Source organism: Drosophila guanche, unplaced genomic scaffold (genome assembly GCF_900245975.1).
Source record: "Drosophila guanche unplaced genomic scaffold, DGUA_6, whole genome shotgun sequence".
Taxonomy (NCBI): Eukaryota; Metazoa; Arthropoda; class Insecta; order Diptera; family Drosophilidae; genus Drosophila; species Drosophila guanche.
This window is the reverse complement of record NW_022995754.1, coordinates 1116672-1143117: the sequence shown is the minus strand read 5'-3', so window position 1 is coordinate 1143117 and position 26446 is coordinate 1116672. Positions and strand designations below refer to the sequence as shown.

The 26446-nt window shown below is 47.0% G+C and overlaps 4 protein-coding genes across 9 annotated transcripts in view; 2 read left to right on the top strand and 2 right to left on the bottom strand.

The window, feature by feature from the left end:
* The first annotated feature begins 47 nt into the window (after window positions 1–47).
* LOC117589310 (phosphatidate cytidylyltransferase, photoreceptor-specific) lies at window positions 48–3534 on the top strand. The gene is made up of 7 exons (XM_034281108.1): window positions 48–253; window positions 1166–1290; window positions 1432–1528; window positions 1600–1776; window positions 1832–2320; window positions 2381–2512; window positions 2570–3534. Exons 1-7 carry the CDS (start codon window positions 152–154, stop codon window positions 2780–2782), a joined length of 1335 nt encoding a protein of 444 aa, XP_034136999.1. The 5' UTR covers window positions 48–151; the 3' UTR covers window positions 2783–3534.
* LOC117589305 (probable helicase senataxin) lies at window positions 3458–10149 on the bottom strand. 4 transcript variants are annotated; one of them, XM_034281100.1, is made up of 8 exons: window positions 9687–10149; window positions 8491–9622; window positions 6511–8430; window positions 6111–6474; window positions 5910–6046; window positions 5751–5852; window positions 4056–5689; window positions 3458–3993 (listed from the first exon to the last, which is right to left on the bottom strand). In XM_034281100.1, exons 1-8 carry the CDS (start codon window positions 9858–9860, stop codon window positions 3853–3855), a joined length of 5604 nt encoding a protein of 1867 aa, XP_034136991.1. In that variant the 5' UTR covers window positions 9861–10149; the 3' UTR covers window positions 3458–3852. The 4 variants fall into 4 exon arrangements, with proteins under 4 accessions (XP_034136991.1, XP_034136992.1, XP_034136989.1 ...); XM_034281101.1 differs by having other exon boundaries at window positions 6111–7172; window positions 7593–8430; XM_034281098.1 differs by having other exon boundaries at window positions 6111–8430.
* Window positions 10150–10880: 731 nt separating this feature from the next.
* LOC117589306 (helicase POLQ-like) overlaps window positions 10881–26446 on the top strand; it is a 41731-nt gene continuing 26165 nt past the window's right edge. The window contains exons 1-8 of one of the 2 annotated variants that reach the window (XR_004574205.1): window positions 10881–11657; window positions 11724–12176; window positions 12234–12439; window positions 12500–13102; window positions 13339–14214; window positions 14278–14412; window positions 14479–14579; window positions 20890–21054. Coding sequence is in view for 1 of the 2 variants with exons in the window: in XM_034281102.1 (XP_034136993.1) it covers window positions 10898–11657; window positions 11724–12176; window positions 12234–12439; window positions 12500–13102; window positions 13339–14214; window positions 14278–14412; window positions 14479–14556 (3111 nt within the window). In the remaining variant the exon portion in view is untranslated. Of the gene's footprint in view, window positions 11658–11723; window positions 12177–12233; window positions 12440–12499; window positions 13103–13338; window positions 14215–14277; window positions 14413–14478; window positions 14698–20889; window positions 21055–26446 lie in introns of those variants that run through there. The other variant, XM_034281102.1, reaches the window with a different exon arrangement.
* On the bottom strand, window positions 14587–24343 carry LOC117589307 (serine/arginine repetitive matrix protein 1). Of its 2 annotated transcripts, none has more exons than XM_034281103.1 (9): window positions 24256–24343; window positions 23644–23744; window positions 18428–18519; window positions 18147–18325; window positions 17969–18069; window positions 17797–17911; window positions 17420–17553; window positions 15111–17363; window positions 14587–15048 (listed from the first exon to the last, which is right to left on the bottom strand). In XM_034281103.1, the coding sequence occupies exons 3-8, from the start codon at window positions 18465–18467 to the stop codon at window positions 15140–15142; spliced, it is 2793 nt and encodes a 930-aa protein (XP_034136994.1). In that variant the 5' UTR covers window positions 18468–18519; window positions 23644–23744; window positions 24256–24343; the 3' UTR covers window positions 14587–15048; window positions 15111–15139. The 2 variants fall into 2 exon arrangements, with proteins under 2 accessions (XP_034136994.1, XP_034136995.1); XM_034281104.1 differs by lacking the exon at window positions 14587–15048 and having other exon boundaries at window positions 15117–15318; window positions 16031–17363.

Sequence of the window (26446 nt, the reverse complement as noted above, 5' to 3'; positions counted from 1 at the left end):
ATCTCCCAGCCCTAACTGACACTAACAAAAATATTTTCCTGACAAAGTTTTTGTGTGTGCTACGAAAGACGACCTGCAACTGCAATTGATTGCAATTGCGTGTGAGAAGTCGATACCAAAATCAATTGCGGCATACGGTGAAAATAGAATAATGGCCGAAGTGCGTCGCAGAAAGGAGGCGGTCTCCGATGAGGCTGCTGCTCAAGCTGAGGCTGCTAAACGCCACTCGTCTGCAGCTGACTCTTCAGACCATGTAAGTGTCCAATTAGCTGGCTGCTCTCCCAGGCAATGACTCCTATGTGGAGCAGACCAATTCCTTGCCTCGTTCCCCATTCAATTTGCATAATTCATTGGAGCGCAAAGAAGAAAAAACATAAGAAACCAATGTGTGTATACCCATACCAGTGAATATGTATGTACACCCATATGTTGTGCGCGTTGTGTGTGTGTGCCGTTTGTTATTCTCTGACGCAAAAGCAGGTGGGCGCAATTGGGGTGGAATTAACAAGAGGTGAGTCGCTCCGGCTCTCTTCCGTTACTTTCACTCCATGACGGAACTCCAGGCTGTCCCTTCAGAGAGCGCCCTCTTGCGTTTACTACTTGATATTTATGCCCCTTGGTCGCAGGAGAGAGAGAGAGAGCGCAGGCCAGCAGGCAAAAATCCAATAACTTATACCCCCTACCCCCTTCCCATGGGCTGCAGCAATGTAACGCCATTATTTCTTGCTTTCAAATCCAATTAGATAGATTCCAGCCATTACGGAAGCGCCCACCCCTTATGGGAGAGGTCGCCCGTGGCGTACCGTCCACTTTCTGCAATGGTTCCGGCTTTATTTCGTCTCTCTGATAAGAGCACCTTCTTTGCCCTGCACCCCACATGGCTTCTTATCAATGAATTGGCAACAAACAAAACACGCCACCGAAAATCCCACAATTTGTCTTTCTCTCTCTATGTCCGCTGTGTGTATGTTTGTGTTTGTGTGTGTTGGGGTCTTGGATAAATAGCGGCATATCGTTGGCTGATATTCTGATTATGGTTATATAGCCATAGTATATATTTTGGACTTTGAACGGCGGCCCCCTCGTTAAAAATGTATAAGCTTCACCCCCTGGCCCGAGAAATTGCAATTCTAATGTTTTCTGTTTTGTCCGCCACGCTTCGCAGGTGGACTCTGAGGAGGAGAAAATTCCCGAGGAGAAATTCGTTGAAGAGCTGGCCAAGAACCTACCCCAGGGCACGGACAAGACACCAGAGCTATTGGATTCGGCACTGAAGGACTTACCCGATCGGTATGTGGCAGAGTATCGAATCATTTCCAAAAATAAATTGCCCGGAAAGCCCCACAGCTGGGTGCAGGCAGTGGCAAATATTTTTAACAAACAGTACAAATAATAATAATAATTCATTTTTGTAATTTTTCCATTTGGCAGCTGGAAGAACTGGGTCATCCGCGGCATATTCACATGGATTATGATTTGTGGCTTCGCATTGATCATCTACGGCGGTCCGCTGGCCTTAATGATCACGGTGGGTTCAATGGCCAGTTTCGCCGTGGAATTCTTGAGTCTTATCTAATCTATTTGGTTTCTATTGCACAGACATTGCTGGTGCAGGTGAAGTGTTTCCAGGAGATCATCTCGATTGGCTACCAAGTGTATCGCATACACGGACTTCCCTGGTTCCGCAGTCTCTCCTGGTACTTTCTGCTCACATCCAATTACTTTTTCTATGGCGAGAACCTGGTTGATTACTTCGGCGTGGTCATCAATCGTGTGGTAAGTAGAGCAGTTTCTAAATTTAATTGGGGATCCTAATCCATTTCGCTTTCAGGAATATCTCAAGTTTCTGGTGACGTACCATCGCTTCCTCTCATTCGCCCTGTACATTATTGGCTTCGTTTGGTTTGTGCTGTCGCTGGTGAAGAAGTATTACATCAAACAGTTTAGCCTGTTTGCCTGGACACACGTCTCGCTGCTGATTGTCGTCACCCAGAGCTACCTCATCATTCAGAACATATTCGAGGGGCTTATTTGGTTCATTGTGCCCGTGTCGATGATTGTCTGCAATGATGTCATGGCGTATGTGTTTGGTTTCTTTTTCGGGCGCACACCCCTCATCAAGCTCAGTCCCAAGAAGACCTGGGAGGGCTTCATTGGTGGTGGTTTTGCCACAGTTCTCTTTGGGATTCTCTTCTCCTATTTCCTATGCAACTACCAGTACTTTATATGCCCCATACAATACTCTGAGGAGCTCGGACGCATGACGATGAGCTGTGTGCCCAGCTATCTATTTACGCCGCAGGAATACAGCCTGAAGATTGTACGTAGTCGTGTATCCTGTTTAATGCTCTATGATTAATATTAACTCTTTGCTTTGCAGTTTGGCATTGGCAAGTCTTTGAACGTTTATCCCTATATCTGGCACTCGATTTCTCTGAGCTTGTTCAGCTCGATTATTGGACCATTTGGCGGTTTCTTTGCTTCCGGTTTTAAGCGCGCTTTCAAGATCAAGGTGAGTGTGGAAGCTCTAGAGAGTTGATCTATGGTTACTTTTCATTATGCGTTGCAGGACTTTGGTGACATGATTCCCGGTCATGGTGGGATTATGGATCGTTTCGACTGTCAATTCCTGATGGCCACCTTTGTCAACGTTTATATATCGAGCTTCATTAGAACCCCATCGCCGGCGAAGCTACTCACACAGATCTACAATCTAAAGCCCGATCAGCAATTCCAAATTTATCAATCGCTTAAGGATTCCCTGGGCGATATGCTAAACTAAACACACAACAAAAACTATAACAAAATCAACAAACCGTTCACTGCGGTTAACCCTTTACCCATTAGATTAAAAACAGACAACAAAAAAGAGTTTTGCTTTAGTCGTACGTTCTCTATGTGTAAATGAAATACTGGTATATCCTGTATAGATGGCAAGCACTTTAGGCTGCCACATCAACTAGTTTTATATTAAGTGCATAATTAATTGTTATGTTAGATTTTGTTGCTACATTTTAGATGATTTTCCCCTAATCAAAACGCAACCCCAAACCCCAACCCACCTAAGATATTCTGATTTGGCATTAGGTTCTGTGTGCTGCTGCTGCTCCCCATTCTATGAAGCGATTCCATTAATTTTAAAGCTTAAGCAGAACCATAGCAGAACTATGAATTTATAATAATCGATTGTGTGTGTGTTGTTAGTGAATTTACTTACTATTTACTATAATTACTACTACTACTAATAATATTTACTATGACTTAGAGATTGACAAGGATTCGGTGCGGCTGGAGAGGGCAACACTTACAAAACATTAACATACAATCGAAGTGCATTTTTTTTGGGAGCCCATACATCCACCTGCAAACCGAAGACTTTTTAATGTAATCTGAAATTATGTGCAATGTTCTTTTGGATGCCTATCATTTATATAGTGCAATATTTATACTCATTCGATTTGGGTAACTTAATTCCAGTCATTTGATTTATTCAACATTTCGTATGTTCCTTTAAATTCATTCACTTATTTCACAAAAAAAAAATAATATACTTATATACTTCATAATATATAGGGAAAGTTTCACATATATAAATCATGTTATATACGAAGGAAACGAAGGCAAAAGGCAGGTCGGCAAAATGTTTTTAAGCAAATTATGTGTACAAAGAAAATGAAACTTTAAGTCCTCTATTAATGTTATTAAACAAACAAAAAATAAACCAAACGATGAGAATATGAATGTAAAACCGACAACGAACTCCTTTCATTATTTCTAAGTATTTTTTGGGCAGGACCGCTTCATGGTCTTCGCCTCCAGGCACTGTAACACGCTTTGTTCAGATTTCTATTTCTATTCCTCGTTCACTGGCGGTTTCACCAGCAGTTTGCTCATCAAAGAGTCTTTCAGATTGGCAACATCCTCACGCTTCAAGTCGAAGTAAACCCCACGCTTGCAGGCATCGTCCAGCAGGTCACGCCACATGGGCACGTTCTGAAAGAAGAGTTTGGATCCCCATTAGATTACAGAATCTCAATTTGTGGCTGAACACTCACCTGTAGATCTTTGAAATTTCCACAGATGATTAGGCAACGTTTGGGCCTGGTAACGGCCACATTGAGTCTCTGGTAGTTGGACAGAAAGCCGCAGCCTTGTGTGCGCGCATTCGAAATGACAACCACATCGCTCTCCGTACCCTGATAGGCATCCACAGTGAGTGGCGGTGGCAGGTTCATGTGGCTGGGCAGCACTTGGCTCAGCGCATAGCATTGGCTGCTGTACGGTGAAATCAGTCCGTAGCCGTAGCGTCTGCTCGGCAAATGCTTTTCCATCTCCGCCAGCAGCTTGGCCACAAAGCGAGCCTCCTCCTCGTTGCTAATGCTTCGAGTTTTCGGATCACTGGTGTCCCTGGTGAAGCCCAGGTTGATGATGGCATAAGGAATCAGCGGTGTTGCCAGCTTGCCCTCTAGGCCCACTTCATTGACCAGCTGAGCGTCGTAGAAGTAGCGATTCGGCCACTTGCAAATCTCCGGATGCATGCGGTACTGCGTCGTCAGTTTGAAGAGTTTTGTGTGCACGGACAGATGGCCAAGCGGATCGTCCGCCTGCTGCCGCTCCAGACTCCGCTGAATGCGATCGAACATTGATCTGGCCAAACCGAACTCGACAGCCCTCTGGGAGAGCACAACGGCAGGCAACTGCTGCGTGTCGCCGACCAATACCAGGTGCGGAATGCCGAAACGCATGGGCAGCAGCGTCCATGGCTCGGTGCACTGTGTGGCCTCGTCAATTAAGCACACATCAAAGTAGTTTATATAGCTAGACAGCTTCACGCACGAGGAGAGTGTGGTGCACACAATGTTGGCTGCTTTTATGTGCGATGAAGCAATATCGAACTCCTCGCGCTGTGTCAGGCGTGGATTTAGCTTGTCCTCGAAGATCTGCAGCTTCCTTATCTTCTCCTGGTACTGGTCGAACAGCCAGGTGCCATTTAGATGTGTATTTCGCATTTCGTTGACCTCCGCTTGCAGCTCGTTGTAGTGCTGCTTGAGAATCACGCGGTTATCGGCACTAATACGATCTCTTTTGTGGTTCCTGGCACACTGGTACTTATGCTCCAGCGAGTAGTGCCGCGACAGCGAACTCATCTTCTCGTGCAACCCATAGCGAAGCATCTCAAAGCGATCCTGCTCACTGAAGTTCTCACGCACCTGATGCAAACGGGAAACAATTGAATCGACGGCCGTGTTGGAATGGGCACAGATGAGTATCTTGCGATCCTTTTTGATGGCCGCCTTTCCATACAAACACTGGAAGCTTATGTTTGCAATAATCATGGATTTGCCCGTGCCTGGGGGACCCTGGATCAACGTAATGCTCGGCTTGGAATCATCTATGACACGCTGATACGTGCTTGCGCAGACCAACTCCTGGTGAGGATTGAGCTTGGCGAAACCCTTGAACACAAACGGTGTTCCATAGCTGGGTATGCTGGCATTCTTCAGCATTTCGGTGGGCTTGATTATCCTGCGATGGAGTGGCGAGCGTGCCAGCTGATCGACAGCTCGCAGTGCGCCCAAATCCACCCTCAAGCTGTCCACCACTGGGCGTGCAGTCAAGAGTTTTATGCCGTTTAATGTTTCCAGCGAAATGCCATCTTTGAGGATTTCGAAAATCAGCTCTTGGCCTGCATAGGGTAAGGCAAAAGGGTGAGTAAGAGTGGGTGGTGGATCACTTTTGATTTGGCTTACCATTTTTAGTTCTTTGCTCACGCAGAGTGGCAAACGTTTCCGGCAGCTTGTCGCCACTTGACAGCGTGTAAAGCATATACTTTGCTGGCGGGTTAATAAAGACTAAAGAGAGAGAGAGATAATCAGAAAACGTATAGAACGTCAGTTACAGAAACTCACCCCGCGTAGTCAGGCAGTAGAAGGATTTTGTTACCTCAACAGGTTGCTGCAGGCAGACCTCAAATGATGGCCTGCCCAACTTGTAGTCCCTTTCGATTGTGGTCAACAGCTCCAGCTTCATCAAAGGCACAAAGTTTCTGCAGGAGAAGGACCAGACAAAGTGTTAGTTAAGAGTGCCATTCAAAAGGCACTTCCACTCACTCCTTGTACTGTTTGACATTCTCAAATTCGGCTGCTATGGGCTTGAGCACATCCGAATCAGCCACAGCATCCACACTGCGCTGCTTCAGCCATTGATTTGACCACTTTAGGATGGTCTCGAAGTGTGACGTTTTGTCGTTGACCTGAAGGCTCGACCAGCGTTCACGCCTCTCCGCGTAAGTGCTGAAGAACAGCAACTCGGTGTCCTTTCTTCCGTTTACGCCGTGCATGGGGCTTTGGCCAATGTATTTCTCAACGAAATAGATCACAGGTTTGTCGTTGAATCGCACGCGTTTTGACATCTTCTGGCACCTCAACTTCTCCTCCATATCCTTCTCCATGCTGGCGAAGGTGGTTCGATTGCAGGTGCGCTGGTTTCTGGCATACTCGGCCTCCTTGCGCTCTGGCGGACGCCAGTTCCGCCGGGGCAGAGGCAGGGAATCAGGTGCCTTAATCTGCTGTGAGAAGGTCTCAGAGTCAATGGTGGCACGTCGGTTCTTCAGTGGTGGTTCGGGTGCATCCAGCTTGGCCACCTTTGAGGGAGGCAGTCCATTGATGCTCTCGGTGAGGAACGCCCCACGATTCGAATTGGCTACCTTTGGCACAGTGGTTGTGGCCTTTCTCTTGCTGCTGCCTGGCGCGTGCTCCCCTTCGACTGGCTTCTTCTCTGTTAGTTTTTTGAGCGCTTCGCGCCGCTTCTCCTTTGTTTCGACATCAACTGGGTTCTTCGCTTTTGGCTTCTCCTTCCATTTGGCATTCATTTCCGCCTGATAGTCCAGGAATCGCTGGTGGTCCAAAATCTTGGCCTTGGGCACTGCCGAAACGCCGCGCAGCTTGCCCCGATACTTGGGCAACGAAGGAGCCTCAATCACTTCGGGTCTCCTAATCTGCTTCATGTCCATCCCGCTGACAATGCTTGTGACCAGGTCTGGTTCGTCTTGGGGTTTCTCATAGTAGCACGAAATGGCTCGGCTGCGAAGTCGTGCATTGGGCTCTTTTTTTGATGGAGATTTCTCCTTTGGCTTGGCTGCTGGCTCATTCTCTTTCGAGCTCTTCACAACTTTTTCTTTGGCTTTGTCCTCCTCCTCAAAAGCGTCATCAAACTGTTCGCGAGAGACGGCAACGGTTGATCGTCGCTGGGAGATTCTGGATATCTTCTTCGCCACTTCAGGCTCCGCTTTTGGTCCCTCCTTGCGCTTAGAAGGAGAATCTTTTTTTTTCTTAGAAGAACCCTTCGCCTTTGAGTGATTCTTGGAAACGGCAGGCTCCACTTTATCTTTGATTTTCTCTACGGAAGGAGCTTCCTTTTTCTCCTCCTCAAAAGCGTCAGCAAACTGTTCGCGAGAGACGGCAACAGATGAACGTCGCTGGGAGATTCGGGACTTCTTAATGGAAGCTGCAGATGGCTCGGCTTTTGGCGCTTCCTTTCGCTTGGAAGGATAATCTTTCTCCTTCGCTTTTGCTTGATTTTTGTTGGAAGCTGCGGACTCCACTTTGTCTTTGGCTTTGTCTACGGAAGGAGCTTCTTTTGGCTCCATGCTACAAGTTTCAGCAAACTCTTCATGAGAGACGGCTACGGTGGATCGTCGCGTGGTTTTGTTCACTAAAGGTACATCCTTTGGTTTCTCCTTTAAAGTGCCAAGCAACTCTTCGCGGGACACTGTTACGCATAGTCGTCGATGGACAATTCTGGATTTCTTGCTGTCAGCTGCTGGTTGCTCCGCTTCGGCTTTCTCCACAGAAGAAGCTTCTATCTCCATAGAAGAAGCCTTCAGCTTTGAATGGTGCTTGGAAACGGCAGGCTCTACTTTAACTGTGGTTTGAGGAGATTCTTTAGGTGTTTCGAGAGAAGTTTCAGCCAAGTCTTCGAAGGAGACTGCAATGGTTGATCGTCGACTGGAGATTCTGGACTTCTTGTTATATTTGCAGGCCATAACAGGTTCCACATTGGCTTTCTTTGGTGAAGGAGTTTTTTCTGGGGCAGAAACGTCCGCTTCCTCCGTTATTGGGTTAGCCAGCAGTTCTATCTCCATGGAAATATCCAATGCTATTTTCTCTGGGGTTTGGACAATTTTTGACTTTTTGGATGCGTCAGGAATTGTTTCATCCAGGGAGGATACGCCGTTCAAGGCTTCATTGATCATGTTACCGAAGTCCCAATTATCCCAATTATCCCAATCATCTTCTGAGCTGAGCGCCGTCTCGGGAATGGTGTCTGCCTGATCCTTACGCGGGCGCCGCGTGAACAATTGGCACTCGTCTTCGGTGGTGCCAACGGACTTTGAGCGAAGGAGAGATGGTTTTAGGGCTGCCTTGTCCGCTGCGAACGAGAGAAAATTGTGAGATAAAGGTTTCAAGAAATAGAGTAGAAAATATTTACCCTTGTGGATGTTGGGCGTGGATGAATCGTCCTCATCCGAGCTGGAATCAATGCGCAGTGGCTTGGAGTATTTGGGAAAGAGGCGAGAGGAAGGCACATCCTCTTCATCATCGCTGGAGTCCAGCATGCGAAGCGCTTTCGGCAAAATGCGGAATTGCATTTGAGATTGAAAATCTTCCTCCGCGTCAGATTCGGTCAAGGGATATGACTGTGACAGAGCGTCGGGTGTTTTCTGGCTGAGCAGCTTGTTGGACCAGTCGGCCACCTTGCTGCAGAGATCGTCATCGTCGCTGTCGGAGATCACAATGACGTCTTCCTCATCATTCAAGGGAGACAAGGATGAGCTGCGGTGGCTGCACTCATTGTTGGTCAACTCAAAAAAGTTCTCCTCGCCATCGCTGAATGCCATCTCGTCCTTCATTTCTTGCAGGACCGCCTGGGACATTGCCATGTCCTCATCATAGTCGTCCACGGCTTGCGCCGACAAAGGCGGATGCGGACAGGGCGGTAGCATGCTGCCGGCTGTCTCGTTCGCTTGCTGACAGGGCGGATCCTTCGCCTTGTTGTTATCCTCATTATCTTCCAGCTCAATGACTTGACCATCGAGCAGATTTGCGACTGGCAGTGCTTGCTTCTCTTTCGGCAAGTGATTGTATAAATACGGATTAATGCTCAGCACACTGCCGATAATGGCCTCATCCGCCTCACCAAAGATGCTCGTTATGTCTTGGGCCGTCTTCACCCACTCCGCCTTTACTTGTGGCACCTTTGGAAGGTGCAGGATCGGATGTGTACCGGCTTTGGATGTAGTAGGACCCTCCTTCTCAGTTTCTTTGGCGGCAGTAGTTGCCTCGCTTGGAATATTTGCAGTCTTCTCAACAGGTTCTACCTTGCATTCAACAGCAGATTTTGGCGGCGGCCGAGTTAGTAGTTCATCCTCCGAATCGCTGGACAGCACAATTTCTTCGGTCTGGACAGGCACTTTTTTCAAACTGAAGACGGCCCATTTTTTGGAACACTTCTTCTCGAGCAGAGGGCAGCCCAGACTGATTAAATCTCCTTCGCTCACAGGCACTCCATCAGGCTTTTTCTGGATTTTCGCATTATTCACGAAAACACCATTCGAGGCGTTCTGGGGGACGCAAAAACAGAATTAGTTTATCTATATTATGCTCTGTTGTTCATCCCAAACTTACCAGACACTTGACCAGGACAGCATTGGAGTTAACCGACATCTCCACATGCTCCCTCGACATGAATGCATAATTCAGGACAATCCTGCAGGCCGAGTGGCGACCAATTGTGCTCTTGCCCTTCGGCAGGATCACCCGCTCCTGCGTACTTAGGTGCTCCAAGTACCAGCAGGACATTTCGGCTTCTTTCTGTAATTTTAAAAGCGAGTTTCCATTAAATTTCCCTTTTTATAAGACACACTTCGAAAAGAGGAGACCACCACCGTCGTCGGGGCTATCGAATTCCGATACTTGCAATACGCCGCACGCTCTCTATGTTGGGTGGCTGGAACCAAGAGACTGCTCTTATCACAACATTTAATAGCCTCAGAACTCTGGCGGCAGATTTATTTAACAGCGATTAAATTATTTAAATATTTTTAAAATGTTTTTGCGTTTTCCCTCCAACAAAACAGCAGGTAATTCGCAGTACCGCGAGCGTTGCAACACTGATAGCCATCCTCTGCAGCCCTTGTAATGTGTTGCTTTGGTCACACCATCCACCGCAAAGAATGTACGTACAATTGTAATTTGAAACGCCAAAAATATTATGATGATCAAATTCTGGACTATAGATAGACCCACTCAGCTTCAAGTTCCTTTGTTGCTAGATAGTGGCAATAAGTGCTTTTATAAACCTAAGCAGAGCTTAAGCGTAATGCATAATTTCCGGCACAAACTGCGAAAGCACGAAATAGTCAGTGGTGCGATTGGCTATTTCGTGAGTTACTACATTCCATTGCACAGAAGTTCCAGCAACAACAATTTGTTAGATATTTAATAAATTAAATGTTTCTTACCTTCCCACACAGTTTCACAACAAATAACAACTAAACTGTCGCTGCTGCGGGGTTGATGCACTCAGTCCTAGTCTATCGCGGTATTATGGAACATTTATACCACAGTCACACCACCATCGAGCTGAGCCGCCAACAAATTTATTAAAATCGAACGCAAAGATCTTATAATGGGGAAAGCTCACAGCAGGTCAGCGCCCTTTATTGAAATCCTTTATTGAATGTTAATTGCATGGCATTTTTACAGGTGAGCCACAGGTGCCGTTACAGGTCTCGCGGGTGTTTCGATGTTTTATGAAAACGATAGCTTGCATATTCAGCAGCCCTGGTTTGGTATTTTTTCACTTTGATGGACGGTCCCTCAATCGCGCGCGAAACATGTCCGATCATGCACAAAAATATAATCAACCAATTGCCAACAAAAGGCAATTTGATGTAAGTGAAGAAAATGATATTGGGAATTGCAAACGCTTTTGCAGCGAGAGCCTCTTTTGGCCAGAAAGCGACGAAGATAGTTTCTTTTCCAATGCAAAACTCGAGGATATTGTCAGCGGGCGCAATGAGGAGCTCTTCGGTACACAGGCGCCAACGAGCAATAAACCGTTGCAACAGAGTGGATCTGACGATGGCCTTTTTGCTGACATTACATTTCCGGGCACCCAAAAAGCCGAGGAAAACGAAGCTCCAACTAATGAAAATGAGGAGGAAGCCGGCACGTTGTTCAAGCAGATCAATCTCCATGATCTAAGCATTGCCGAAATGGAGAATATATTCCACGGAGCCGAGGACTTTAGTGACCCAATTGCGCAGAACACGCAACTCTTCCTCGATGCAGTTGCCTTCAAAGTTCCCAATCCCAAGACCCCAGATAGAGCAGAAAAATCGTTGGCTCCGATCAGCGACGAGTCCATGTCCGCCATTGAGGGACTAATATTTGGCACGCAATATGCCACCTGCCAGGAGCTGAAGAACCAATCAATACTCGACCCAAGCAATTGGGAGAGCCAAGCCTTTGCCGACTTTGAGCAGAAGAGCCTGCTGCCCAAGGACAGCTTCCCCAGCAAGGGCGACTTCTATGGTCTGCCGGATAAGGTCAGGAAGATGATACTGGAGCACAAGGGCATCCAGAGTCTGTATGGTAAGGCATTCAGCACTGTGAATATGTACCCAAATCCCATTATTACATGTTTCGTTTTGCTTTCAGAATGGCAGGACGAGTGCCTGAATCTACCGGCCATACGACAGCGAAAGAATCTAATCTACGCTCTGCCCACCAGCGGGGGTAAAACCCTAGTGGCAGAGATTCTCATGCTGCGCGAACTGCTGTGCCGGGAGCGCAATGTGCTGTTCATATTGCCCTATGTCTCGATTGTCCAGGAGAAAGTCAGCGCCATGTCTCCCTTTGCCATTGAGTTGGACTTTATTGTCGATGAATACACGGCCGGCAAGGGCAAGTGTCCGCCACAGCCTCGTTGCAAGCGGCGCAGTCTGTTTATTGCTTCAATCGAGAAGGGAGCTGTGCTGATGGACAGTCTGATTGATGTGCAACGTCCCCACGAGATTGGCCTCGTGGTGGTCGATGAGTTGCATTTGATTGGCGAACGGGGACGCGGTGCCACCCTCGAGGCATTTCTCACTAAAGTAATGTTTCTGAATGGTAAGTGGAAGGGTCTATAAACTGAAGGATGATTAAAAGACCTCTCCTTTCCCTTAGCAAACATACAAATTGTGGGCATGAGTGCAACAATCGGAAACCTAAGCGAGATTTCTGCCTTTCTCAATGCCGATGTCTACACACGCGGCTTTCGGCCCGTGGAGCTGAAGGAGTACATCAAGTGTGGCTCCGATTTGTTGGAAATCAACTCGTTGGGCCACACGATCGAGGAAATATTTGTGCCCAGCCGCACAGTTGACTTTAATGTGAGTGAAAATTTGGCAACTTAAATCGTAGCTTCAATGTCTTTGCTCTCTTTTTTGCAGTACAGCGAAGCTGTGAAGCGTGCGGATCCCGATCAGTTGGCTGGCTTAATCAGCGAATGTGCGCCTGAGCACTGCTGCCTGGTGTTCTGCCCCAGTCGCAAGAATTGCGAGAATGTGGCTCTGCTGCTGAGTCGCATTGTGCCCAAGGCAAAGTTCTTTGCGCATCGCCGCAGCGAAAAGGTCGATCTGATGGATGCCCTGGACAAGATGTGTGGCGTTCTCAGCCCGGTGCTGGCCAAAACGCTGCCCTACGGCATTGCCTATCACCACTCTGGCCTCACCACCGACGAGCGCAAGTACATAGAGACCGCCTATCGCTTTGGAGTCGTAACCGTCATCTGCTGCACCTCCACCCTGGCCGCGGGCGTCAATCTGCCAGCCAAGCGTGTCATCATACGCGCTCCCTACGTGGGCCAGGAGTTCATGACGCTGTGCAAGTACAAGCAAATGGTGGGGCGCGCCGGACGTGCTGGCCTTGGGGAGGCAGGCGAAAGTATTCTGATTGCTCAATGCAAAGACAATCTGCAGGTAGGGCAAATGCTCTTCTCACCCATGGACAAGGCGCTGAGTTCGTTGTACGAGCAGGAGGCAGTGGGCTTGCAGGCAAGTACTTAACTAATGTTTTCTAGGCTTACCTGCGATCCTTCGCTCGGTATCTGCTGCGTTTTGTCACTCCACGTTTATATTTGGTTGAGATTACCGCACTGACTGTGGCGAAAAACATGATTTAGATTGTTTATATACATACCTCTTGTGGATTCTAGACTGCCAGACTCCTTTAGCCATATAATCGCCTACATAAATGTATAAACTAATTAAATCTTTACTCTTCCTTCTAGTCACTCATTCTGAGCGTAATTGGACTGAAACTGGCCGATTGTCGTCGCGATTTGAATAGTCTAGTGAACAGCACACTCCTGGCGGTGCAGGCCAATGCTCTGGAGGTGGCCGTGGATGAGCTAGTGCTCCGCATACTCAAAGAAATGTTCAAGAACAAAGTGCTGCAGCTGTCAGAGGCCAAGCCAAAGGCGACAAACTGTTCGGTCATCATAACCACACAGGATGGCAGCCAAAGCATACGTCCTGCAGGCGATCGTCGTCTATTGATCAGCCAATCCACTCGCTTCAAGCTCACTGACATTGGACGGGCTGCCTTCAAGGCGGGCATTGACTACAAGCGCGCCAGTGCCATACACACCGAACTGAAGCAGGCCCAGCAGCAGCTTATACTCAGCAGCTACTCGCATCTGCTGTATCTGGTGGTGTGCTTCAACTCGAACGAGCGAGGAGATGAGCTGTTCCCCGCCGATGCCAGCATTCTGTTCAATGTCTACACCTCGCTCTCCACCGAATCGCAGGCGCTGTTCAAGCAACTCGGCTTCACCGAGGCCCACGCGGCGAGGCTCTACAAGACGCAGTCCGTGCAGGGTCCCATGTCGCTGCAGCTGAATCGCCTCTACAAAGTGCTCATCCTGTCGGATATCCTCGATCTGCTGCCACTGCCCACAGTCTCTGGCAAATATAACGTGGAACGTGGCATGCTGCAGCATCTGATTAGCCAATCGATTGCCGCCTCCAGTGCCATTGTGCGGCTGTGCGAGGAAATTGCAGGGTTCTGGTGCTACAAGTCACTGTTCGAGCGCATCCTACACAAAATGGATCGCTGTGGCACGCTAGAACTGGAGCCACTCATGGAGCTGCCAGGCGTTAAAATTGTAGGAAACAAATTCAAATATCTGGATGGCATTGGGTTACATTTTCTCTTTTTGTTCCTTCAGAATCGCGCCAAGCAGCTGTATGCAGCGGGCTTCAGAGCCATTGAGGACTTGGCCAGAATACGGCCCATGATTTTAGTGCAAAGCGTCGAACATATGCCACTGCGCGTGGCCACGGAAATTGTCTCAGCAGCAAAGGTTGTGTGGAATGTTGTTTATACATTATTCTGTTTACTGTTTACTGATTCTGTATTTATTTTCTAGATTATTTTGATGAAGAAACTCGATCACTTGGAGGAGGAAACGGAGAACCTAAAGGTCTGCCTGCGCTCGAGTGATTAGAGGCGTTGGCTGGTGGCTGGATTGTGAGTGTTTTCCATTTGTGTTTTCTTCTATTTTATTATTATTTAGTTTAGTTAAGCACTCGGACTTAAGTCTTCTTTCTGGACACTGAACTTACACACATATTACAGAATTTTAAATTAGGAATATTAAGTAAATTTCTCTTTTCTATTTTTTGTTCGTCTCTCACTAAATGTACTTTAAGGACATTTGGCCACGGGTATTGCTGGTCTGCCTGCTGGGCATTGTCCATTGTTCATCTTTTTGCTGGGTGTTGGTTGGTTGTGGTGTTGGTGTTGGACAGACAAATGCACAATGTCCCGGCTACTATCACGACAATTGAGTATTATACAATGTAGGGGCATGGGCTTTACATATTACATATTAGAAGTAAGTAGTTAAGTTCTTCTCTTAACCTTATGTGCGGGGGGACTAAAGTACTTTCACTCCTCTTCGATTGCTCTCCGGGGAAACTTATTTACAGCTGAAGAACTGCAATGGAAAAGATCAACTTAGAGGGAAATGTCAGAGGTTGAGCCCCTCTTGCCACTCACCTTATTACACACAGAAACTTCTCGTGTTTTTAATAGGCAAAATCATCGTAGAAATGCTGGGAAATTCGTCCATTCATTTGTGGTTGATGATGACTCACGCCACCAGCTCCGGCTGATCCTCCTCCAATGGCTGATCCTCGGGGAGCAGCGTATTCGTGTCGATGTGAACGCGCGGCTTGCGACGGGACAATGGCCCGCCTGCGTATATCTGTCGATGAGAAATAGGAATCACTATGGTAGCTCGCTGGCTGCTGGGATTGCGATTGCGGTTGGGATTGCGATGCTGATGCTGAAGCTGAAGCGGTTGATGTTGATGATGATTGCTGCGGATGATACTGTTGCTGATAGGCAAATGGATTGTAGGCGGATGAGGCAGGCGCTGCATAGGCACTGGCATAGGGACGACCCCCCTGCTGCTGCTGCTGCTGCTGCGATTGATATGGAAGCGGATGCGAATTCTGAAGCTGCAGCTGATGCTGTGGCACTGGCGAGAGCGGCTTGAGCGTCGGATCGAGCGCATCGTTCAGCGTCACATCGTAGTCGTTCTCGTAGAGCTCGTCGAGATTCAGTTTCGGTGGCGGCGGCTGCTGCTGCTGCTGCTTGGGCGTGGCCGGCAGTGCGCTGCGAGGCGGCAGCGTGGTGCGCGGCGGACTTGGAGACGGAGGCGCGAACGCCTCAACGTCCTCCTCCTCCTCTTGCTCCACCGCCTCGTCCTCGCTGCTATCCGGCCGTCCTCGCAGCAGCGGTGCCCCGTGCTCCAGCAGACGCACCCCCGAGATGGTCGAACCCATGTCGATGGGCGTGCTGTCTGTGGTCACGGCTGGCACTGGCCTCAGGGCCACGCCCACTGGCTGAAGACCACGCGGCAGATAGGGGCTGCCGCCCCGTGAGGGCAGGAAGGGTCGCTTGACCACACGTACCGATGATGGACGCTGCGCGCTCTTCCCCGGTGCCGTCCTTCCGCTCAGCGAATTCGCTCTCGTTCGTGGCGCAATCGCGGCTGCGGCTGATGGCGTCTCCTCCTCTCCGCTGATGATGGGCTCTGCCGTGTCGTCCTCCTCCTCCACGATGGGCTGGCGAGGGCGGGGCGCTATGGGCTTCCTGGTGGTCGTTGCCGCCTTCGAGCGACTCCTCAGGTTGCCACGTGCCGGCGCGGCTGTTGCCACTGGCGCAGGGGCAGGGCTCTCCCCGTAATCCTCGTCCTCAAAGTCCACATCGGGCGCTGGTGCACGGGAACGGGGTGCCAGCGGACGCTTACGCTTGCGCGGTGGCTCCGGCTCCTCGTAGTCCTCTTCCAGAGGCTTCTTGTCAGTTACCGGCTTCCGCAGTGTGCCCCGAGTGGGCTTCAGCTGCTCGGCCCTGGACGCGGGCAATGTGCGTCGTCTGGGATCGTTCCTGGCTGGCGGTGGTGGTGGTGGCGGTGGCTGCTCGTAGTCATCCTCGAGTGGCTGCTCCTGGGAGTAATCCTCCTCGTCCTGCCCACGCCCAAACGGTGGCTGGACGGTGGCCGTGTTCTTCTGCACCGGATAGGAATACTTTTTCTTCTCGGTTATGGGCACGGGTCGTGCAATCTTCGGTGGAGCCCTGGGCCTGGCGTAGACCGAAGCGGCAGCCGCCTTGGGCGTGATAAATTCCGTGAGGGGCTTTGGTGTGGTCTTCACCTTCTGCGGGGTCTGCTCCTCGGCAGCCTCCTCCTGGTCTGTGCCCCCATAGGGCTTCTCGTACTCATCCAGATCTTCGTTGGCGTAGGAGGGCGTTGTGCGCTTCTCATTGCTGCGTCGCCTGGCCAGCGGTCGATCCTCATTGAAGCTGCGTCGCTCCTCCGCTCGTCCAGGCTTGCGTGGCGGCGAATTCTTTCTGCCAGCGGCTCCCGGCGTGGGTTTTCCCCTGCGCACTGCTGGCCGCTCCTCATAGTCCTCGTCCAGCGACTCTTCCTCATCCCTGTAGCGGTTTCTGTTGCGTCTCGTGGGCTTCTCCGCCTCGTACTCCTCCTCGTAGTCCGAGTCCAGCTGTGGCTTGCGATGACGCGGCCTGGTCTTGTGCCTGCGCGTTGGTCGCTCGTAATACTCATCCTCGTACTGATCCTCCTCATCGTAGTAGTAGTCATCGATGGGTCTACGGTTGTACGGCCGCCTCAGCGGTCGCTGTGGTCTTTGAAGTCTTCGACGCGGTGCTGCTGGCTGCGTGGGCGGTGGGGCAATGGTTGTCGTAGTCGTGGATGTGGTAGTGGTGGCCATGTACAGAGCATCGTTTCTGGAAAGAGAATGCTTATAGTGATTGTTGCTTAAGGTTCCCTGCAGATCTGTTACCTATTCCAATACTTTTGTGATCCCTCGCAGTCCACATCGGAGGCAAAGTGGCAAATGAAAGTCCGCTGATCAAAGGCCGTGAAGTTGGCGCACAGAAAATCGTGTCGTATGCCATAGACGCAATGATGATAGATCTGCAATGAGACGATGTTGTCCGAGTTGTTAGCAATTCCATAACTAATCCAAATGTTTAGCGGCAAAAGCAAAAATCAAACAATTTTTGAGGTCAAGATCGAACGCTAGGCTTAAACGAGTTTTGGTTTTTTTTAGGCGTCACGTAAGCGACGGTAAACCCGTCGCGGAGTCGTCGTTGCAAAAGAGAAATTACTGGACATATGCACATAGGGTTTGTGCCGGGACAAGGTCGCGCGTCTCACCTGGCACTTGTACTCGATGGAGGCATAGAAACCATCGTGCAGGCCCTCGCACTTGAAGTGAATCTCATCCATGGGGGGCACAGTCGACAGGAAGGGATACGTTGAGAGATTGTAGCTATAGAAGAGATGGTTAGTGCATCCTTAGACATGCTCACTCTCGTTGCTTTGTTACCCATTCAATTCTCTTGGCAAATTGGGATCCCAAATGTAATCAATCTGTGGAATGCCCGTCAGCTTGGAGTTCTTTGTGGAGCTGCGAGTGTTGTTCTCCGCCTGTTGGGTGGGACATTTACACCATAAATAATCGAGTTAACCAGTGGGAAAATCTTTCCCAACTTCTCATCGCTCACCTTGGCAACGTCGCTGTCGCTGGCTGGCACTGGTGTGTTCTCCTCTTCCTGGACGGGTGTGTCCTCTGTGGTTGTGCTGGTGGTGCTGGTGCTGCTTGTGGAGGCGGGTGTCTTGGCAATGGACACCTTTTTGAAGGGCAGGGCAGCCTCTGAGCAGGCCAACAGGCTCAGCAGCAGCACTGCAAAAAACCGCAAATTGGAATTAAAATTTCACAGCTCCAATGTGTTGCATAATCCACAGGATGGGAACCCGTTTCGGTTTATTTATCCTCTCCTCTCACCTGTTGCTGCCATGAACAGCCAGCGCTTGGCGCTTTTCATCTTGAAGGTTTCTCTGATCACTTTGGGGGGGGATATAACACCACTTGCTTAACTGAAACGATAAAACAGTCGCACAAATATTACATAAGACATTAAAAATAACCATTAGCCAGTGCCACACCCTTGGGAGCTTAAGATTTATGTTCTAGACAAGTCGTTGAACGCTTCGGAAACAAAAGAAACAAAAGAATTCTTCGTTCCCTGTGGCCCCAAAGTTCTGGGCATTGATATGATATTTCAGACACGTTCTCCACCGGGTTTAATGCTACTTTCTGCGGCTGTCATTCAAGTCGAATCGTGTGGATTTTTGAAGGCGCAAAAGAAATGCATTCGAGCTACAATTGGTTGTAGAAAGTGTTCTTAATGCTTGGTTTGGGCTTGGGCTATCTGTCGTTGAATTTTCTTTTCCATTTGTCTGGCTAACGTTTTGGGTAGAAGTGAAAATACTTCGGGAAATAATAGGTTTCTTATGTGCCAATGGAGAAGGCAACAAATATTTCAAATTTCTATATTTATTTATGCGTAAATTAAGATAATTTTGTAACAATTTCTAAACAATTATTTCCATATTATAATCGTTTAAATCGCTTTGACGTTGTGTTACTTAGAGTTTTCTTCATATCTACAGCAAAACTCAACTCTTGTTATGCTTCGCCTAGGAAATTTGCATTATTTGATTAACTAACGAATCTATAAGAAAACACTCCAGCACTTGCCATGCGATTACTCATCACATTCTTCGCTAAATGTTCCATTAACTAAATACAACACAGTCCCATATATTATGTGTTAAATATACATTAATTGTGCACCTTCCCAATCAGCTTCACTTTCCGATTTCCGTCTCAGGTGTCGTTTGGTCGGTTGGGTAATTGCATAATTAGCTTTGGCATCAGCCTTCAATGTCACTTTTGGCTGTGGTTGGGGGAACGGGGTAACTTACGTAAGGAGAGCGCTTCGTACCCCCACCTATACCCATTTGTCTTCGGGCGAAATTGAAAGGGTAGCAGCCACAGCCACAGCCACAGCAAATAAATAAGTACTGCCGAGCGAGCGCATAATAATATTGTACAAACACAAAACACAATGCATAACTATAACAAATTGAAAAGCGAATGAACAACCCGACCCGACAATCAGCAATCACTTTCATTTCGAATGCGTTTTTTCGAGGCAGAGTCTTCGAGTCCAAACAAAATTGAATGCAAAACGCTTGGCCCCCGCCCGAGAGATCATTGGAGCATTGTAATTTGGCAGTCGATAAACAGAGTTAGTTGAATGCAACTTTTGGCCTGCCTCTGCAAATATATTTATTATGCATTGTTTTTTTTTTTATTGGGGGTTTCCTTGAGCACCCAGGAGGACGCTGCTCAACCTCCGACTCCTCCTCCTCGACGGTGGTTTATTCATGGCACAATTTTTGCTTGAATTTTATGCCCCATCGCAGGTTCAAAGATGTTGCCGTTCACACCCTGTTTTTGTGTGTGTTTTGTTGTTGCTTTTGTTGTTGTTTAAACAAAATGTGTGTCGTGCATTTTAAGTGGAGATTTGATTGGATTTGATGTCTGTCCGTCCGTCAGTTGTCTGCCTGTTTCTGTGGCTTTTAGCTGCCTTTGCACTTTTTGACATTTCGTCTCTCTGCGTGGGCTGTGACTCTGTTTGTTCAGTTATTTGTTTGACAAAATATGATAATGGTTGAGATAACAATTTCAATGGAAATGAATGTCTACATGTCTGCCTGGAAATGCCAAAGGGTTTTGTTCTCTGGGGTGTGGAGAATGCATTTATGTTTTTTACCTTCTTCATTAACGAAACAATAATTTCCATCATATCCATCAGCCCAATATAGCAATCTGTACCTGTATATTTCTGCTGTTTCTGCTACCTAAATGTAGTTCTTGACAAGGGACAACGGTTTACTTTATTTTATAACTTGTTTACCTACTTCCAACCTAGACATCTTTGGCACACAACGAAGTACAAATATCTAGTATAAAATTTGGAAATTTTGCTGATTTGATGCAGCATGCAGCAGCGTCCCTCGGTTCTTGCAACTTTGTGTTATTCGGTGTTCAATGGCGGATTCAACATCTAAATGCATGTTCCAATGAATAAACAAGCCACAACATAAGCTTTTGCTTAAGACCTTCTCCCAGCTAGTTTGGGCCTCAAACCACACTCTAAAAACCCTCCATCAATCAAGCTGGTGTCAGTTTTTTACCCCTTCTATGTACATAAGGCCAACCTTAGCCATTTGCTGTCTTCGAATACCACTCGATTAGTGATAAATCGTCGTCTTGGCTAAACAAAGTATTAAGTTTATGGCACGGCATTTGGCTTTTGTTCATATTTAGTGCAGTGCAGGGGCCAGTCCATAAAATGAAATATTAATATATTAATTTTGGCATCTAATCTTTTACAGCCCACGGATAGACAGACTCCCAAAAAGAGCAGACCGGGGAGCACGACTATAAATTGTCTGAGTCTCGATGAGCAGGCAGGCCTCAGCTCAGCTCAGCTCAGTTCACCTTACCCGCATTGTCTTGGCCAAGTTCAAATTCAAGGCTAAGCTCGATGACAAATGCCGGTAAGTTTTGTATTATTTTTTATATTTTTATTGGCTACCTATTGTTGCTGCTTTTGTTTACGGAATTATTTGATGGATCATCTGCCTGCCAGTACAATGAACGGAAATGTACCACAATAAAATGTAGATCTGGTTTAGGATTTAGGATATAATTGAGCCATTTGCCTGTCAGATTTGTAAGGTTTATCGCCTTGAAATGTTTTGCAAATTATGTTCCCAGCAAAGCTGCAAAGATTCTCTGTCTTAGAATTAGTTAGGCCCGAAGGTTCCTCCCACACACACGCACACACACACAATGCACAATTAAATTAATTTTGTACATATTTATTTTTCCACCGTGCATTCCATGCACACCATGGCCAAAAGCAGCGTCACATCCCCGCTAGAGTCTCTCGAGTCTAGACCCTCTACAACAACAAAAACTCTCGTTTTCATTTGCATCTAATTTTTAGCTAAAATTTCTTCGACGTCAGCAACGTGTTTTGTGTGTGAGTTGCTGTTGCTGCCCCAATCCGGTTGCACGATAGAAACAGAAGTCGTTGACAAGTTTTTGTGTGTCTGCAATCATCTGTCTTCCCTCTGCTCCATGCCTCCATTCTCTCCTTTAGCCAGTTTTGCCAGCTGGCCAAGACAGGTCGCTGCTTGTCACGGGAAATTAGCATCTTTATAAGCTGTTATGAGAGCTGGACTGAGGCTGTAGCTGAGGCTGAGCTTTGCTTTTGGTACTTTCAAGGTCGCCTGTTTCTGTGTGCACTACAGACATCTCATCTCATCGCATCTCTTCGCCCTGGCACCTGATGGCACACTTGATTTTGTTTTTATTTGAATTTATTTCGGAAACTGTGCTAACTTTTTGATGCTTTATTTATCTCATATCTTTGAGGAAGCTAATTCTAACTTGAAGGCTCGAGCTGAGCTCTTAAATGGACAGAAAATGTTGTTGATTCACCAGACCATAACGCCTCTTAATTAGATTTCATGTTAAATTTGTCTAATTTGATTGCTAAATCATTTAAATTAAAGCAAATTGCCTTGGCCAAATATTATTTGTATTCCTATGTTTATTGGAGTTCCAAGAACTTATGTTTAAGCGAGGGACATTCGAGAGACTGGGGAATAGGCACACAAATCTGAGCTCTTGAATAGAAAGAAATTAAAGCCTTGACGTAATCAGACGACGAGTTTGGTATTCTTGGAAGCCGTATAGCCAATAAGTCTTTCTCTATTTGTATTTATTTTCATTGGAAGATCATTTTTGAAGGGCTTTAAAAGGGACATCCTTGAAATGAGAACGTTTCAATATGTTTTTGCTCGCTAATATAAGGTAATACATTCTAATTCTTGTTCCCAAATTGCATCGCTCCCTCCACACCGAAGCACGACTCGAGCCGCACAAGCGACTGCTGCAAAAGAGAATGCCTGGGAACGTAGATTACATTTGTGTCTGCCTTTATTCTTTACTTCGGGTTTCTCTGTTTTCTGCCACTGCTCCTGCCCCTCTGCCTATGACAAAGTTTCGCTTGAGGAAAATCCTCCAATTAGGCCTCATCTATCACCTAAATCTTCAGGTTAACTCAGCCATGTCCGCCTGCCAGCCTACCAGACGATTTTCTTTATGCATTTTCCCTCCAGCTGTTTGCATCTTGAACAGCATCTTCGTGTCGCTGACACACACCGACGATGCTGCGATGCCATGTGCGATGGCGATGGCGATGGCGATGGCGATGGCGGCAAGTGAAAACTAAGTTTCCTTTTTGCCGCCACAGCCACAGCAACAGCAACATCCACATACAAATCCAAGTCCAAGTCCGAAACCAAATCCAAAATCAATTTGTGCTTGTTTTTTTGTTTAGTGTCTCAAAGTTGCTGGAGCTGTTCCACAAATAAGTTTTAATCGCCCATTCCGGTTGTCCCCGATCCGATGCTGGGATGTCTTGGTCTGACCCGCGGCAGAGGACGGTTCAGTTTTGGTTGCCCAAGAGAAAATAAACACTCTGCGTACTGGTTGCAATTAACAAAATATTAGTGCTATATTTTTCGTAATTGTGAAAAAAGTACAAAGAGCAAACGAAATGGAGAGTGAAAAGCTCCGCGCCAAATATTGTAAAATGCACAAAACGTCGAGAGACGCGACCAGAGACCAGAGACCAGAGAGAGATGAATGAAAGTAAAATTTCAAAATTTCATTTGTTGCTGCCCGTTGCCTGATGGTCGCTTGATGATGAAAGTAAAATCTTGGCTCAGTTATGTTGGCCATTTTCGTAGTGTTGCTGTTGCTGTTGCTGTTGCTGCTTCTGTTTTGGTGTTTGGTGTTCGCTGAAGATGCGCAGACAACAAACTGTAGCACGGGGCTATCAAAGAGGAGGAGCAGGGAGACTGCCTAACAATATACACCTTCGCTGGATGTACAAGGCGCAAAGAAATAATTAGCAACGCCTGAGATCATTTTTGAGTTTGCAAAACGCTGCTCGTATATTTTGGCCATGAGAGATGGTCGGATATGGTCGTTAGAGCAGGAGGGTGGAAAAGGTGTTGGCACTGCACGGAGAGGTGTTTGACTTATATATCTATAAATATCTGTAAACTCACCTTTTTCTGTGGTTTGCTTTTGGGTTTGCTAAAATAATCCACAGAAATCTTCAAAGTTTTTCTTCCCAAATTGGTTCTCTTTGATTTTGATTGTAAATTTTCTATAAATTTGATGGAAAGAAAATTATTCCCTAAATAAACAATAAATAAATTGCCACTGCCGCAAACACAGAGATGAAAATCCACACAGGTACAGACACAGACAGTTGCATTTTCTTTGCAATTTTCTTTGTTTTACATGTGTGTGTGCGTGTCCATGTGTGCGTTTGTGCCTGCGTCGCTCCATTTGTGTTTGTGGACATTTTTATAGCTGTTTTTTGCTCATTTTATAGCTGATTTAGCATTAATTTCGCTGGAAAATCATTTAATTTTTAATTAGTTTACGATTGGCAGCACTTTGCCGCTGCAATTCATTGACTTTGCAACACTTTTTCCGGCATTTGGCAACACAATTTTCGATTTGAGCCCGAGAAATGCACTTGATTTTCCATTGGATCTGTGATGTATTATGATTTTTATATAATTTTTACATCTCTCACTGCACACACGCGCACACACACACAGACAGATGGGTAGATATATGCACTCGGTAGATTTGCCACGCCCACTTACTTTATGCGAGGGGGCTGTGTGTTGGCTGCCGTTCACCTGGCTGACCGCTTGCAGTCTGATGTCTGAAGTTGCAGATCGTATTGGCCAACTCGCGAGGTTGGCATAAAAATGGGAATTCGGTTTTGCTTTTTGTTGTTGTCTTTTGCGTTTTGCCTTTGCTTTTGCTACTCCCGAAAGCTCTCTTCGTCGCTAATTTTGGTTCGTTTGCGGCCACCACGCAGGCGCATGCTCCACTCGAAACCGGTTTATTGCCGCTCCAACGGCATTCGGCTTTGCGCTTTGCGCATGCTCTGCACGTTGTCACCGCAAAAGCAACAGCAAAAGCAGCAGCAGCGGCAGCGAAAGAGAGCCGAGCAGAGCGCCAGTCTCTCTCTCTCTCTCTCTCTCTCTCTCTCTCTCTTTCAGCGCCACTCACAGTTACAGCTTGAGCTTTGCGTTGGCTTTGAGTGCGTTGTGTCTTTGCTTTTGATATTTTGCCTCTCTCTGTGACTTTGAGTTTTGTTACTTTGTTGGGCTTATGGCTTCTGGGATTGATTTGTTTTTGCACAGTAGCGTTTCTTCTGGAACTTTTGCAGAAGCAAACACAAGCAAGACCTTCTATACCTTTGATCTGTACTTTTGCTACGCTGTGACTTTGCTTCTACTTGCTGGTGTGTGTGTGTTGTGTCGTGACTTTTCCCTGTGGCTCTTGCTCTGCATTTTGAGCGTGTGCGCTAGTGCTCGATAATCATGCTTAACAGGTTTACTGATTAAGATTTTTTTGTACCCTACCCCAGACTCACTAACATACCTCTTGCAAAATATGGTAAAAATGTAACAGAAATTAATACTCTTGTCCTAAAGTAAGCAATTTGTGGTGAATTTTGATGAAGTTTTTAAAAATACAGGAAAAATCGTTGGATGTTCGGTGGGTTGGAGAGGATTTGTCTTAATATATTAAATATTTGCTCGAAGAAGTCAGAGAATATTTATTAAATATCCAATACATAGATAGATCCATTGAATGCACATTAAGCTGCTCTCTTTGTTTACCCTACTTCAAAATGACTTAACAAACTGCTCATGCTCTATTATAATTATCGATTAGCAACCCCACATATGCATGATATATTTGTGCAAGTTTACAAAGCGGAGTAAATACCTTTTCTTCCTCCTTTGCCTTTGCCACTGACCGCAATGACATAATGGGAGGCAAAACAATAGCAAAGCCCAGCCGAAAATGACGGTTACAGTTCAATTAATGAACCGAGTCGAGTCTTGGCCTAAGCCATCTGCCAGGGCATTAGTCACACAAACACACAGAGACTGAAAATAAACCGAAAAATAATTTAAACGACTCATGAATTATTGCGCATACGCCGCATGCTCCGTGGTCCGTGGTGCGCTCGAGTGGCTCGCTTCGTTCAGCAATTAAATGTTGAACGAGCAGACGCAGCCGTAGGCCGTTTGGAGTGCAGTTTTGGATTTCAATTCGAATGCAAAATAATGATAAAAACATTAAACCAGACTCTGTTTGCTTTGGGAAATCAATCAGTCAATGGGGTGGATTATGGCATTTATGTACTCGTATCTCCGGCTATAACTCTGCCACTGCCCCTCCATTGCGTCACAAAGTACTGCACTGCACTGCATCGGCATCGGCATCGACAGCTGCGTTTCGTTCCGTGTGTGAAAGTTGAATTGGAAAAACTAAACTCAAACACCAAAAAACAAGCGGATTGAACTCAAGTCTGCGATTGTGTTTTTGTTTTTTTTTGGTATTCAAATTTGGAACAGAGACCCAAAACCGCTTCTCGTATCTGTAGCATGCGGAATGGGGAATTGCCTGCTGCAGCACGGCGTGTGCCTCCGATCTAGTTACACGTTCATCCATTCCACTTACATAGATACTGCGCTACAATCCATGGCACTCCATTCCACTCCTCTATGTTGGCTCCCCATATCTGTATGAGAATGGGAGCACTGTGTGTGTGGGTCGCCGCTTGACGCTTGTCGACTGTCGTCTGTCGCTTGCTGCTGAACGGTTTGTTGAACCGGTATTCCACATTAGTGGCAGTGGCAGTTGCAGGTAGCACACACACATACACACACACACAAAGACTGGGAGACAACGTGTTGTAACTTAAGTTAACTGGTCGACAAAAAACCACCAAAGCAGCAATTTCAACAACTTACCCTACCGCCTGCCTCC

Bases quoted from the DNA above. Each gene is read 5' to 3' on its own strand.
- LOC117589310 (XM_034281108.1), top strand. From the start codon at position 152: ATGGCCGAAGTGCGTCGCAGAAAGGAGGCGGTCTCCGATGAGGCTGCT. The intron at 254-1,165 runs GTAAGTGTCCAA...CACGCTTCGCAG, and splicing joins CAGCTGACTCTTCAGACCAT to GTGGACTCTGAGGAGGAGAA. The intron at 2,321-2,380 runs GTACGTAGTCGT...TTTGCTTTGCAG, and splicing joins AGGAATACAGCCTGAAGATT to TTTGGCATTGGCAAGTCTTT.
- LOC117589305 (XM_034281098.1), bottom strand. From the start codon at position 9,860: ATGTCCTGCTGGTACTTGGAGCACCTAAGTACGCAGGAGCGGGTGATC. The intron at 9,623-9,686 runs GTAAGTTTGGGA...TGCGTCCCCCAG, and splicing joins CTGTCCTGGTCAAGTGTCTG to AACGCCTCGAATGGTGTTTT. The intron at 5,853-5,909 runs GTGAGTTTCTGT...CTCTCTCTTTAG, and splicing joins CTACTGCCTGACTACGCGGG to TCTTTATTAACCCGCCAGCA.
- LOC117589307 (XM_034281103.1), bottom strand. From the start codon at position 18,467: ATGAAAAGCGCCAAGCGCTGGCTGTTCATGGCAGCAACAG. The intron at 18,326-18,427 runs GTGAGAGGAGAG...GGTTTTTTGCAG, and splicing joins GCTGTTCATGGCAGCAACAG to TGCTGCTGCTGAGCCTGTTG. The intron at 17,364-17,419 runs GTAACAGATCTG...TTCTCTTTCCAG, and splicing joins TCACAAAAGTATTGGAATAG to AAACGATGCTCTGTACATGG.